Source organism: Pectinophora gossypiella, chromosome 7 (assembly GCF_024362695.1).
Source record: "Pectinophora gossypiella chromosome 7, ilPecGoss1.1, whole genome shotgun sequence".
Classification (NCBI taxonomy): Eukaryota; Metazoa; Arthropoda; class Insecta; order Lepidoptera; family Gelechiidae; genus Pectinophora; species Pectinophora gossypiella.
In genome coordinates, this window is record NC_065410.1 from 4,786,475 (window position 1) to 4,802,836 (window position 16,362).

At 36.6% G+C, this 16,362-nt stretch overlaps 1 protein-coding gene across 1 annotated transcript in view; it reads right to left on the minus strand.

The window, feature by feature from the left end:
• LOC126368178 (vesicular glutamate transporter 1) overlaps window positions 1-16,362 on the minus strand; it is a 65,646-nt gene that overhangs the window by 14,912 nt on the left and 34,372 nt on the right. Inside the window, exon 3 of the mRNA XM_050012068.1 lies at window positions 27-136. Coding sequence (XP_049868025.1) covers window positions 27-136 — 110 coding nt within the window. The remainder of the gene's footprint in view (window positions 1-26; window positions 137-16,362) is intronic.

Sequence of the window (16,362 nt, forward strand, 5' to 3'; positions counted from 1 at the left end):
ATCTATAACAGTTCGTAGTGACTCACCTATTTTCCGTGGCGGAGGCCTATCAGGCGACGGCGGCGTCTCCAGGTCCTCGCCATCGTACATAGTATATCCCTTCTGTTCCACATGGAAGTTCTCATATTGTGTGTTTCTGAAACAAAACATACTTCGTTAACTAGTGTACGGAACCAGTGTACAAAGTAAAGTAAGAGCAAATTTATTGATTCATGTATTTGTTTTTTTTTTATTGAGAACGTCCACCACCGCCTGACTATTTCGCCCAACATCGTAAATGACATAATCATAATTTCATCATCAGCCGTATTACCTATAAATACGACATTTTTCTTTTCTCGCGAGACATCCATCGTAAGAATGCAGAAGAAGAATTAGCGTGCGTTGCGGTATCGCGAATCGGTGCGGGGAAGTGAGTGGAGTGTCCTTTCTATACGTAAAACTTTTATAATTCTATGCCTACAGTAACCACCAGGTGAGAGCCCTTTACCGCTCCCCACTTGTCTGGCCAAGTAGTTAATGCAATAAGTCAGGTCAAAAAACCCTATAGTAAGTACAGCTAAGTAAAACGTATCGACTTTCTTTCCATTGAGAGTCGCGAACTATCTTAATTCCCGAGACTATTAGTTAGTTTCGCTCTCGCCAACAGGAAGCGTACTTCCGTCAAGTTGAGCCTTGATCAGTGTTGCCAGAATTGCCAGATCCAAAAAGAGGGACGTGAATTTCTAAGTCATAAATTAATAACCTTTTGCGTTGTGTTCTACCATATTACATTATTATTATTTTTTGTGTAAGTACCTATTTTGACAGCCTCCGTGGTCTAGTGGTTAGAGCGTTAGGCTCACGATCTGGAGGTCCGGGTTCGATTCCCGATGGGGACATTGTCGTAATCACTTTGTGAGACTGTCCTTTGTTTGGTAAGGACTTTTCAGGCTTGAATCACCTGATTGTACGAAAAATTAAGATGATTCCGTGCTTCGGAGGGCACGTTAAGCCGTTGGTCCCGGCTATTAGCCGTAAAAACACCTCCACCAACCCGCAGTGGAGCAGCGTGGTGGAGTATGCTCCATACCCCCTCCGGTTGATTGAGGGGAGGCCTGTGCCCAGCAGTGGGACGTATAGGCAGTTTATGTTTAAGTACCTATTTTGTAAGAGCTCTTTTTTAGCATGTTTTTAGTTATTTTTTTAGTATTAGTTATTAGTTTTTTATTGTTAACTATTATTTTGTATCGTTAGCTGTTGGTCTTCCAATAAAAAATAAATAAATAACATTAACTGAATACGTCATTAGTCGTTAAAGGAATAATACTGTGTCTAAACCAGCCTATACAGGGTGTTAGTGACATCGTAACGAAAACTTTGAGGGATCATTTTAGACCATTATCCTGAGTAGATATCAAGTGGAATTTTCCGTCGCAAAAGTTGGGAACTGAAAATAATTAAAAAAAACCAAAATTTTCATGAATTTCGTTATATCCGAATTATGTTCTGAATCCCCCTCAGTATTCGTTATGGTGTCACTTACAGCCTGTATACCTATATACGTCTCACTGCTTGGTACATGCCTCCCCTCGATCAACCGGAGAGGCATACCTTACCATAAGCATGTTCCACCACGCTGCACCACTGCGGGTTGGTGGAAGTGTTTAGGCTAGTAACCGAGTTATCTACTTCTTATTTTTCGGACAAATAGATGATTTAGCCTAGAATCTGTCTCTCAAAGTAATTTCGCCAATTTTTCCATTGGAAATCGAACCCGGATCTTCAACGAGTCCTACACCGCTCGAACCTAACCACCTGGCAACACTAGTTTCGATAAAAGCTACACTTATTATTCTATTTTCGCGTAATCAAAGCTGATGGGAGGACGCGCCTGCGACGAAATACGATTAAAATGCGACGGAGCGTATATTGGATCCTACCTGCACTTGCGCATGTGACCTTTTGTTTTCTAATAAACACGGTAATCGAGTTTTGTGACATTCTCAAAACACAACTTCCGTGAAACTTATTTACAGTTCTAAAATGCAGCCTAAAAATTCTAAAACGTTTAAGGATATTCCTACTCTTAAACGAAAACTTAAGTGAAAACAGTTTAAAAATTATTATTCTGATCAAAGAAGTAGAAGCAATTTGCAACGTAATTCTATACGTAATGTGATCCAAAAATCAAGCAACAATTATTTTATATATGTTTCTGCCATTACATTGTATTTTGGAACAATTATGTACGGAATAAAGCCTAAGATAAAAGATGCATATGTCTGTTATCCTTGAAATTAGAAGTAAAAACATAACAACGCCATCTATCGTGTTTTTGGGGAACGCAGAGTGGAAAGTCACTCATTAGAAGAGAAGCGATTATGACAATTAAATTACTGGTGTCACTTAGCACGGAGCAAGTCAGTGCGGAGGGCCCATTAGAGATGGGATTGAATTATCTGCCCTCCCTGTTTACAAACACGAAGCTTGCAACTACAGTCAGACATGTCACCGATATAGAACTAGACTAGAGATAAACACACCGGCCTGCAAAACTATCCATGAAATGTTTCTTATTTTAAATATCTACGACTGAAAAAAGCCGCAGTAATGGACATGAGCAAATAGACTGCATGTCTTACCATAAAGAAGAGAGCGTTCCATTGGGAGAGTATCCCTGCACTGCACTACCAACACCTGATCTGCTTATAGTCGACTGAATTAAAATATCTAAGAGACCCCCCCACACTAGCGTCTTTCGAGCGTCGTCGTCGTGCCAGGGTCCGCGCGACGTCTACGTGACGTACAAAAATTGACAGTGTAATACGGAACCCTAAAATGGGTAATAGCCCTATTGGAAGAACGCTAAACTCTCACTATGAGGTCGCAGGTTCGAATCCAGCACGGGCCTAAATATGATATTCGAAATCATTTTTCGAATTCATGTTTGGATCATAAATGATTATCAGGTTCAGAGAACATCGTGAGGAAACCCACATACCCGAGAAATGCGTTTCGGAGGTATGTGACCTAACCTGTATTGGGCTGGTTTTTCGTTCGCGAGTTGGAAGATCAGACACGCAGTGGCTTCTGTAAAAAACCGGACTTGTCAAATCTTTAGGTTACGTAAGCGGACCCTGTGAAAAATGGTGCTCGATTTATCAGTGAGCGCACTGCCGTTAATTCTTAAAGAAAACCTAGATGATTGGTCTGTAGATGAGGATCAAATCAAATCAAATCAAATCAAATATACTTTATTGCACAGAACTAAAAAAGAGGATCTGTGGAGCTGTGGATGACTAGTGTCACTTCCGGACCCTTCCTGTGTAGACTTACCTCAGATAATTGAAACAATATGACAGAAATTAATCAATAATACTTTATTGCACAGCGACATATACAAAGAACATAAAGATACGAATAAAAACATAAGCACAATAGGCGATAGGGGATATAATTAAAACACATAATAACGGGTTCTTACCGCGTTTAAAGTTGGGATATGAGACTCCCGATATTTCGACACTGTTGCAATTATTATTAATTTATTGTTGATATGTCTGCCCGTAGAAAATTATGGATCTACCTACTCCACTCCAATCTCATCAGTTATCCCGTGATCATGGCACTTGCAACAGTGTCGAAATATCGGGAGTCTCATATCCCTACTTTAAACGCGGTAAAAACCCGTTATTATGTGTTTTAATTATGATAATAACCGCATAAAGTTAAAACAATGATAGGGGATATTCATCAAATACAAAATACATTTTTATTACTTCTAACAAATGGATCATCATTATGCATGACATATATAGCAAATATATACGTACTAAATAAGTATGCATCATAATACCCATTTCCGTGGAGACAAGATTAAGTACTCTCTCCGCCTCCAAACTTCGATCATGGAGTCATCCACGTGTGAATTCATTTTTCCGCTGACAAAAGTAATAAATGTGACTATCTGTTCGTCCCCCTGCAGTAATGAATCGCCGAATAAAAGGCATAACCAAGTGGAAGAGAGGGGGTGATCGGGTGATAGGGTGCGTGGGTGATGACAACCGACCGTCAGCCTAGCAACCAGGTCCAGTTATAAAGTGGTTGTACGCTGTCTTTGCAAACTGGTTGCTAAATTATAATTAAATATACCACAGAAACTTGAATTTATTTATTTACTTAATAATTTGAAAAAAAAATGTAAAAAAAATTAAAATTGTACCTTTTTTGGAATAGATAAATAAATAAATAAATAATAATAATTTATTGAACGGTCACGAGTACTAATGTGTATACACTGTGAAACCATGTCGCATTAACTTTTTTGACAAATTAAAACGTAAGTCTTATTAAATGTCAAATGCGATAGTGTGATAGGGTTCTAAAGTGGGTACATGATATTGCTCATGATACACAGAATAACACAGAACCACAAAATGACAACATGAAGACAGACAAAATGCACAACTTATTTCACCGTAGGCCTGTGAGAGTGAAAGATTAAAGAGGAGAAACGAATTTCGAGTTAGCCCACTTTGGTCACAGTATCCGCTTGGCACAGTTTTCTCAAAGTGTCCCTTCGTCACAGTAGTAGTATTTTCTCAAATCAGAAGGCAATGGAACACAGCCATACAGCCTTATCTGCACTTTCAAGTTCTTATATGACTTTTTGTATCGTAATGCTAATATTACACGAATGTAATACTTAAAATATTTTAAATATATAATATTTCTTATATTAAAATACTATAAGGTAAATAATGTACGTACAGGACAAAATTTCATTTAAAAATGCATTTCGTAACAAACACATATTCTTACCCCGGTGGGAAATAGGCTTCAGTTTATGTAAGTATGTATGTTTATAGTTTACGAACAATCCAATCACAAAAAAGAAACTAAAAAAAACGTAGCAGAAATACATTATATTTCGCACATGATAATGAATAAAATTATGTTTTAGTTTTTGTATTATTTTGTTTGATTATTTTTTTTAGACAGTTTATAAAAATGACGTATTATAACATCCCAGTACACGTCCTTTCCTTCTAAAGCTTTGTCTAAAATACAGTTGCGCTTTGTGAATTGCCAAAGAACCCCCCTTCACCCTCGTAATGCGTTTATCAGCGAGTGTCCGGAAGTGCCGTCAACAGCTCAGCATGCATCCACTGGATGTAAGCTAATTACATCTTTGTATCATTTGACATTTGAGAGGTGACGAGTGAGCATCCTAGCCTAATTGATATTACGAGAAAGCATATTTTTTATACCAATGAGTTACTAATTAATTTTAAGTGCAGTTGACACAAAACACGGTTGTCTCTGACATTATAGATAGCAATACGGCTCATCGCCTATCACGTTGGTCTAACAGAAACTCGGTGAGACGTGGGTACTTAGTTCATCTTGCAAACAACTTGACTTGAAAAAAAAATTATACGTACTTAAAGATATTTTTATTCTGTACCAACGACCAAAACACAGAGATAATGAGGTAAGTAGATTTTTTAACGAAGGCTTTCTTCTATGTAAGTATACAGATTTATTTAGACTTTCAAATCGCTTTTTCCTCAAATATGCAATCTCATCCAGGCAACTTTTGGATATATGAGAAAAACAGTGTTAAAAGATTTTTTCTATTTCGAAAATAAGTTACTGAAATCTTCTTTAAATAAAATCCTCTATAAAAATTAAATCAATGAAAAGTATAGGGAAGCTTTCATGCTCGCATCGTTTAAAATAAAAAATATAGCATAACTACATTCAACTGTAGCATAGCACTACAAAAGCTCGCGATTATAATCTGTCCCGACTTCCCCCTGTCAGGGTTCCGCTAATGCAGTGCATACTATAATTATGTGACGTCACTCTAATGGCGTAATTACTGTTTTGTCCCGTGTGCACACCCCTTTAATGGATACCCTCATTTTCCAGTTTAACTCAATGTTTATTGATGGAACTTTTTGAAGTCAGGTTGTCTTTCCTCGTGTCTGCGGAAAGATTGATTACCTTTAGAGTGGGAGGATATCAAAAGGCCTAGTCTAAAGTGCTTTCTATTGGCGGCGTTACTTGAAATATAAATCTTCTTCTATCGTGTAGGTTGTGAGGTGAATTACCAACCTCATCAACTCTAGTGTCAAGCTGCTGCTGCAGGCTGGTCAGGGTGGTGGTCAGGTTACACGATGATCACCTGATTGCCCGAAAAGTAAGACGATCCGTGCTTCGGAAGGCACGTTAAGCCGTTGGTCCCGGTTACTACTTACTGATATAAGTAAGTAGTCGTTACATGAGCCATGTCTGGGGCCTTTGGCGGTTCAATCATAACCCTGACACCAGGGTTGATGAGGCTGGTATTCCACCTCACAACCTATACAATAAGAAGAGAATGTAAATGAAAACAGACTGATAAAAAAACTATTGGTTAGGTAATGCCACACCCCGGACATTTTATACAAAATATCTCGTTATACACAGACACAGCGCATTGACGTTATCCTACTCGCGTATGTGTGGGTGACGTCTGACTCTATACGATTGGAGACCGAGGGGGGTGAGGTAAACCTAGCTCAGCCGCTGGTGGGGAGCGGAGAGTTGTCGTCGTGTACGTAGTATTATTCCTATTCTATGGTAATGTGTTGAGTGTAAAGTTGTATGTAAGGATTTTAAGTGTTTAAGAATGTACGGCCTTTGGTTTTGGTTTCATACAATACCATTAACCCGGCCGCAGGGGGGACAGAGTCATCTTCTCTGTCCTTGACTGGGGCGAGATGAACTCGTGTACATGCTGAAAACTTTCAGTGAAAACTCAGAATCAACTAGACCACGAATCTGAGTTGATATAAAGTGGAAATTTCCGTCGCAAAAGTATGGACTGAAAAAAAAAACAGTTTCGTGAATTTTCCGCGAGGTTTCACTTGATATCAACTCAGAATCGTGGTCTGAATCTTGCCCTTCAAGTATTCGGTATGGTGTTACTAACACTGTATGATACGCATATTATATAGCGTAACATAATTTCACGACTTATTGTTAATTGTATTTTTATTTTGTTTAATGTTAAGTACTTTTTTTATTTCTGGCTTAATTTAGTTTCTTGTTATTTTTTCTTGTTTTTGCTATACCTGCCCGGGTCCACATGTGGTACTATAATATTTATAACAACTGTTTACCATATGGTGTGCAATAAATACTTTGACTTTGACTATATCCCAATGGGGTATTCCGAGGTACATCCATCGTAAAAAGAACTAGGTACCCACACCTCACCGAGCGCTCTGTGATTCTTGTGTGTTTCTGTGTGTTCGTATATATAGAAATATAATATATAGATAAACTCACTATGGCCATTAGCACAGAGGACTTGTCAGGCGGAATTACTGTGCTCTAGCCAACGCTCGCTTCCTAGTTAACTTCTGAGCAGACAACTTTGTTAATTGTGGCTCTCTACCACTAGCTATAGTGGAGCTCTGACGCAAATCCCTAACTATGTCTACTACACACGAGTTTCGCGATCTTAGTTATATATATACCCACTGTACTAGTGTATCACAATAAATAATTTGAATTTGAAATTAAATTTGTTTATTACAAGTATAATACAATAAACGTAATTTCACCAACAAAAAAGGGTGCTTTGCCCGCGTAAAAACTAAGGAAAATAATATTTACTACTACTTTACTTTTGCTATATTGCTATAGAGCAATAAGGCCGCTAATTGTACTGTAATCTTTCTTGTATATGTTTTCAAATAGGCTAGTTTCCAAATAGTCAAATCAGTTACTTTTTACTAAACGTCAAAACGCGAATTTACTATGGAATTTGTATGAAAAAGCAACATGTGACGTCATAGAAAAACATTACTTATTATTACATTTTTCTTTATTAAAATTCATAAATAATTTAAACGGAAAAAGAAAACGTTTTTGTCACCGTCCGATCTGTCTATATTTAGTTTAATAATCAGAGTTTCATAATTTATCATTGACCTAAGAAACCACCCAATTGTTTCGTGTATGTGTGTGCAATAAAGTATATACAATACAATACAGTACAAAACAAATATACTTACTTTATTGCACATAACATACAAAACAAATTTACACAGACGATGATAGATACAGTACAATCTGATATCAATATATCTGATTTGATATACGTCTCATGCTTTTAAATTACTCATTACACTCACTTGCTGTTAAAACTTAAAACTATAAAGCTTCCTAATAAGTTTTTACCTTCACACGAGGCTGAGTAAAATTTAATTAAACACATAAAAAACGAAACGAGCGAAATGGAGTGCAATCTCTATGGCACTGGGTGTCAAAACGTAGCCCACAAAAAAAAACTATTACCCCACTTTCTCGCTTTCCCCATTCGTCGAAGACACGGCCAGGCGGCCTGGATCAGACGTGGAGAGGCAAGGCGAGGCAAGAAGGGGTGTTGCGTAGATCACAATATGCACTTCAAGTCCCCACTATGAATACCTATAGACCCCAGGGCGGAACTCCAATTCACTAATTAAGTCCGCCGGGAGACATTTAATTAACGTGTTAAATGAATGTTTTCAACTCTCAGAAGATAGTTGGAGGAAGTTCTTTTTGTTATACTCAGCAGTGACCTTTCAAGGAATGTTCGGAATACTTACATCAGATGAAAGGAGAGAGGATTGAGAGCTCTACTAAATTTGAATTTTATTGATTTGTGTGATTTATAAAAGACGCTTTTTCTCAGCTTTTTATTATCTGATTTGTAGCATATTAGTGTAGCATAGTAGTGATATGCCGTTCTCGTTCCCGCCACTAAAAAGGCGCAAAAAGGCATTTAAAAAGAACTTTATTGTACTTATGACCTAGCCTTTACACATAAGATAAATAAATAAATAATAAAATAAAATAAATCTTTATTTTCCCTTCACAAAGGTAACACAAATTATGTAAACTTAACTAAGGTAATGATACACACTATAGTGCCTTTGTGAGAGACTGGTGTCAATACTAGGTGTGACCCTGTGTGACAGATCACCAGGCTCCCAACCTCTTACGGAACTCCTAATTTATAACCAACTAAAAGAAAAGAAAACTAACTATAGAAAAGTGAAGCCAAAACAAAAACATAAAATCAGACTACAAAAAACACAATTTGAAAAAAGAACAGCTTTTTTGACGTGACTTGTTGTAATTTGCCGCGCAACCAGTATATTTACTATTAAAAAGTTTTTAGAACAGGAACATTGCCACTTTGGGAACATTCTTGGGAACCGCACATCACTAGTTACTCCTTGGCGGAACAAATAAGAAGCATTCTAGTACGGTTGAAGAGAGAATAATGCCGAATATAGAGTAGCGGGAGTCAGTACAAAACAGCGCCATTTGCCGCGGATGGTTAGTTTCCAACTAGTCAAATCAGTTACTTTTTACTGAACGTCAAAACACAAAATTACTATGGAATTTGTATGAAAAAGCACACAGTGACGTCATAGAAAAACGTGATCAAATGTCGCACTTATTACGTTTTTCTCGATTAAAATTCATAAATAAATTAAATTGTAAAATGAAAATGTTTTTCGATAGTTCTGAATCTGTCTTTATTTAGTAATTAGGATTACATAATTTATCTTGAACCTAGTACACGTCTTTCTTAATTGCCAAAGCTCATAATGCTCCCGCGGTGTGCATTGAGGTTACAAACAAGTATACAGAGGAGTTAAAATGGCCACATCGAAGCAATTCATCTAAGAAAGCAATATTGCTATTTGACATTTGTTTGCATTGCGCACTTAATTTTTTATGCGCAAATGTCAAATTGCAATAATGCTTCCTTAGATGAATTGCTTCGGTGTAGCCATTTTAACCCCCCAGTACGGTACTTTGTTTCGTTAACTTTACTACAGAACAGTGGAGAGGTGAATATAATAGAATTAAAAAAACCTGTGACAAAAAGGCATTAAAATAAAGCTGCTTCCCCGTCTACGTTTTCAGTAGATTCTTTTCTATTTATATAAATAATTATAATATTCGCTTTATTGTTAACTGGTTCTTATATGCATAATATAATATTTTTAAGACGTCATTTCATAAATTATACGAAGAAAATATGAATGATATCAAGACAGTACGCGGTAAAATTCCTATACATGTATATTTTTCGATTCCGGCCCTGATGTCAAACGCGAGGTGTGGAGTAGGACGGGTGGGGACCATTACACCCTATAAATCCACCCCCTCTAATTGATTTACAATTGTCGGTTAAATTTGTTTCCCGACAACCCCCCAGATCGCCGATCGCAATGCACTTGTGTACGATAGATGAATAATAAAATACTTAACGAAGGCAACCTTATTACTTGCAAAAAATATATTTAAAAAATAAAAACGCGAGCATTACCTTTTGTTGAGAGAAATATTTGCTTCATCATATATTTTTTCACATCACATCACAGCACTATTCTTATAGAAAATGTAATTCGTATTTTAAAACTATTAATTTTTAAAATATAATTTTTATTAAATCAATCAAAATCGCGACTGTTTCCTTTTCTTGAGAAAAATAAATAATCTTATTTATAATTTTAGCCCTATTTTTATATTATATTTATTTTGAATATTAAAATCTATTTAATTTTTGGACTATTATTTTTATAGTATCATCAAGAAAAAGTAATGAATTAATTGGTACATCTCCACTAAATAGTGTAGTGTACGTAAATAGCGTAGATATTTGAGCAAACGACAGTCGGCCGCCGGCCGCGTGAGTCTCCGTGAATAAAACATGTAATAAATAAATGTAACGACCTATTTATTACACGCGCTATACCTAGCCGTGTCACAGTTACCACTATTATCACAGTCTTCGGGGGAAGAGGATCAATCATTTTTTTTAAAGTTTTATGCTTTTAGAAGACTGAGAGCCTATTTCACTACTTTCTGATAGTACGCGTCATCAAACGTCAAATAAATAGAGGATTATAGGAGTATGTCGTCGTTGCCAATTTAAAAGCTATGTGTCGCTCTCGCCAAATTTCTTTTTTGTCCAGATCAAATAGTATTTTACTCCTAAAACATTCAGTACAAACTCTTATGTACGTAAATATCAATTATCTTTTAATATTTAAACACACGGTCATACAAAAAGAAAATCAGGCAGAAGTTTTTTTTTAATTTCTGTAAAATTGATTTGCCGATTGCACATAATATATTTTAAATTGGCAACGATGATATGCACACTCTTATACAATCTTTTGTGTAAAAGTGCGCAGTGAAATGTATAAAGAAAGATAATATAGGATTGCTATCCTATGCTAAACTTATTTGAAAAATCATTGTACTGTTATCTGTCCCGTATCTTATAAAAAATCAAATCAAAAACTTGATTGCGCTCGATGTGGTACGTAGAGACAGTACAGTGGTAAGTATGCATAAAATAACTATTTAAACATCAGGTAATCTATTAGGGAGTCATTCAGCAAGTAAATCAAAATTAAATACTTACAGGCCCGAAGATCCTAAATAAGAATCAGTACACGGCACTTCGAATGCCATCGGAATCTCATATCGTATGCACAAATGTAAAAGCGTATAAAGAAAGCCTACACATAAATCAAGGGAACGATCTCGCATTTCGACACTCGCGAGCATAATAGAGTTATGACAAAAATGGCGCTGCGAGAAATATCACTTGGCGAACCCGACGCTTGTTAGTGTCTCGCGACTTTATTTATGGCAGGATTTATTTTATGGCCGCTCTGGATACAGACAATCGAATGGGGGAGCAGACTAAAACAATAATATTCATCGATTTGACCGGAGAAGGAAACAATAGCGAAAGTTCGGAAATTTCGATTGCCGGCCCGCCCTTACGCAAGTACTATATCTCAGAAGAATTTTTGATAATTAAATTTCAGATTCATTGAACATATTTGTGTGATGACCTATCAAGTTTAATGCCACTAAATATGGTCGGATGAAATGGTTGTTGGTTGTGTTAACTAGGAAGCGAGCGTTGGCTAGAGCACAGTGATTCCGCCTGACAAGTCCTCTGTGCTAATGGCCAAAGTGAGTTTATCTATATATTATATTCCTATATATACGAACACACAGAAACATATACAAAGCGCAGAAAGCTCGGTGTGGTGTGGGTGATAGGTTCATCTTGCGACGCATGTACTTCTGACTACCGAATAGAGATATAGTCGTGAGTCTTATGTTATGAAATGGTTGTTTATATTTTAGAATAATAATTTTAAAACCCAATAAGAAACGTGCCACTCTATCAGCATTGCTATTTCAATTATTAATTTTGTTCTGTCGCAGCGAGAGTGGAGTTGACAAATATCATAAAAATAAAAATGGAAGACAAACACGCCAGTTGTATTTGCGATGATATTTGGTCGAGATTCTTCTCTCTCGCCTAATCTGTGGGGCGGAGCAGACCTCACGTTCGGGATCTACGCTCTTGTTTCTTGCTTTTCTACTATTTTCTACTTTATTTATTTCACAAGTTTGCTTCCAATAAAATTTTGCTCGGTTTTTCCGTTTGCACGTTAAGAAACTTGAGCTATACTTTGTTTTTAAACTAGGGGTTAAACGGTCACATTGAACCAATTCCTCTAAAGAACCAATATTGCTCTTTGAAATTAGACATTGCGCACTTACTTTTATATGCGCAAACAAATTGCAATATTGCATTTTAGATTAATTGCTTCGATGTGGACTTTTTAGGTCGAAGTCGTAGTTAGACTCTTTTAGCGTTTGTACCCTCAAAAAGACGTCTTCTATGTTGATAAACCTTGTCTTTCCCAGCTTTTTTTTTGACGTGACTTATTGTAGATTTGCCGCAGATGGCAAATCTACATTAACTACTTGGCCAGATAAATGGGGAGGGTTGAGGGCTCTCACCCGGTAATGTTTCCCAGCAGCATAACCCATTTCGTACAAAAATCATGTTCTTACCGTATGCTGCCTTAAACCGTGCGTGCGAGCGAGACCGACAGTGCGCGCGGATCCCTTATTCATTAAAGGCTTAAAGTAGCCGCCATCGAGGGGTGAGGTAAATCATGCTCGGCCCAAGCTCTTATTAGCGCGGGGCGAGGAGTGTCCCTTCTATACGCCGCGACGCGACGACTTAGTAGTATTGTTAATTACTTATATGCAAGTACGGTAACATAAGTACCGGCTCATATTTTTATTAGAAGACATCATCTCCCTAACATTATCCCGTTTTTCACAGGGTCCGCTCACTTAACCTGAAGATTTGACAGGTCCGGTTTTTTACAGAAGCGACTGCCTGTCTGACCTTCGAACCCACGAAGGGAAAACCAGCCCAAACAGGTTAGGTCACATACCTCCGATGTTTTCCTTCACCATCGAAGACATTCGTTAAATAACAAATTTAATGCAATCGATTTCTGTCTGTACCGTGCCTCGCGAAGCTTCGAAGCGTTTAAGGTTTACAACCAGCCTGTAAACATCATCAGAGAGATTACTGCACCCTGTAAATAAATTGAACCGCTCCCAAGACGAATCCAAACAAATCCGGGTTTAATCCGAGCAAGAGCATTTGAATCCAGGTTAGTAGTAAATATCAATTACGCAAATACGAAGGCTTAGGCTGCAAAGCTTTCGCGAATCGAGAGAAGGCGAGGGTGAACGAAATAAAATGTAGGGTGGTGAAATGTGCCGAGGAAGTACTATCATTGTTATTAGTTACGTGTTAATGGATATGTTGGTCTTCTTCTCTCGTAAGGTTTGTGAGGTCAATGACCAACCTCTTTTTTGTCATGGCTTTTTGTTTATTTGCCGCAGATGGCATTAACTACTTGGCCGAATGACCAAGCTCATCAATCCTGGCCAGGCTTAATATAGGGTATTTGACTGGGTCAAAAATAAATTATACACTGCTTATCTAGAAATAGAAACCAGTCTAAGACGATCAGAAATCAACCTCATTTTACTTTTCGACTTATTTTCGAATTTTATTTATGAGTTAATTAACAATGAGTACGACGTTTAACTGCTTGTATTGATGACGTCATAGGATAGTATTTTCATACAAACTTCGAAGAATACTTTCGTTTTGACGTTTCGAAAAAAGTGTCTCATTTAACTAGGTTGCATATTACGCCGTCAATGGCTTGTTATGTTGGTGGTATATAGTATATCCTAACCAATCAAGTAACGAATCTGTTTGTTACCTTTTCTGTGGACCGATTTGAAAGAAGAAAGAAAAAAGAACCGTCTATTATAAAGGGACACCACAGTTACAAATATAAAACAAAACCCGGAATTGGTGAGTCAAAATAACTGAAGCTTTACTAACTTTAAAAAAATATATTTATTTGAATTTTTAACACAAGTGCTTATGTTAAAGAATTACAAAGAGTGACCTAAACTACTCTAAAACTACCGGTGGTATGAATACAATCTGGCGTCGGAATACAATCTTCAGAGCGCAGGTGGCTTATATAGTGGCCATTGTTCCGGACGAAGACAAAACAGATAATTCCATTGAAAACTTACTGACCATTAGGGTTTGATTTTCAAAAATACACCTCTCATTCTTGGTGGTCCAAGGTGTCAATAAGATTGTTTGGGTTTTAGGTTGAACTGTCTGTTGAAAAGCTGTCTGGTGCAAAGTCATTATATTTTTTAGATGCTTCCTCATGTTGGGTCGGTTGACTTGTGTATGTGTAAGTTATGACTTACAATCAAAACACGCAAGAAAAACACCTTACACAAGTACAAATAAATAGACAGTAAACATTAAGACACATTGTAATAGAGTGTATAGACTAGTCAACGGGTTTTTATTTGGATACAAATTGGCACACAAATATAGAGGGACATTAGATATTTTCCAGTGAAGGATTTGAGAAGTTTACGCGGATGAAAACTAGTCTAAATTGACCAGCTACTTTTAGCAAACCATAGTAAAGTTAGGGCACGAGATCGATGTGCGTAAACAAATTTGAAGTACCTAGAGTAAATAATTACTATGGCGATTGAACTTGAAAAAAAGAGACCACCCTACATACTGAATAGTTTGCCTAAGAACATCCGTCTTTAACTAAATAAAAGTATTTTTTTTAAATACTTAAATAATACTAGAGACTCTTTCCTGCAGACAAACTGTTTAAACAGTTTTGCGGGGCATTGATAAATTGTATTTAGTATTAAGATTTAAAATATGTATTATTTTATTTTTATTTATTTATTAAATCTTAATACTAAATTAAGAGATTCTATTTTTATAGATATTAATTATTTTATTTTTATTTATTTATTAAATTTTAATACTAAATATACAATCTATCAATGCCCTGCAAAACTGTTTAAACAGTTTGTCTGCAGGACAGAGTCTCTAGTATTGTTTAAGTATTTTTTTAAATTTACTTTTATTTGGTTTGAGACAGATGCTGCTCTCAGGCAAACTTCACAAAAGAAAGACAAATATAAAATGACATTAAAACAAGCAAGGACAAGTACTGAGATAAAATTTCCCGAAGCAGGCAATTGGATAGAGTCCCATGGGTATTTTTTGCAAATGTACACGGGCCAATGAAACGACTGTACTTACGGCTTTAGATGATTTTAATATTCGCGATGGAACCCGAGTAGTATCGATCTCACCAATCTGCGAGGTATTGGGTCAGGGTCCCAGCGATAATTGCGGAATTCTAAACATTGTGTGAAACGTACATCTAGTTGGCATTCTAAATGTTTTTATTTTAAAATTATTTTTTTCAAAAAGAGAAATATGTGCACGTACTATACAACAGAATAGAAATTCAAATTCAAAAATATCTTTATTCACACTTTGAATCGTCAATTTTTACATAACGAACGTCTCATCCACCTAAAACTACTGCAACTTCTCATAATCTGTATAGCCGAGGAAAAGAAGCTGCAAGAAAAACTTCCACACAGGGCCCTAGACGTTCTTTAAAAAAAACATAAAATATTGTTATACAATTGAGTAATTTAGCTGCCTGATATGAGTTCTCAGACAGTTCATCCCATGCATTCATATCTTCTAAATAATCACTAACTTTATAATAACCTTTTTTGTAAAGTTTTTGTTTAACTACTGTCTTAAAACAGTTGAAAGGCAAATTCTGAATGTAAGAACAGAACAGAGCAGACCAGTCCAGAATAGAATAGAAATAGTTTATTATAAAAGGGTGCCACACACAAAAACAAGACAATAACATCATATCAAATTTCCACAAAACAATTACAAAAGAGCAAGACGGATGTTCGTCGAAATGACCATAAGGTGGTGGTGGACATCCTGGGATAAACGGGCCTCACTCAGCACAAGTCGCGGCGTGAACCACGACGCTGATATTATGTGGACCTTATCGGGTGAAGCACGCACATCCTGTT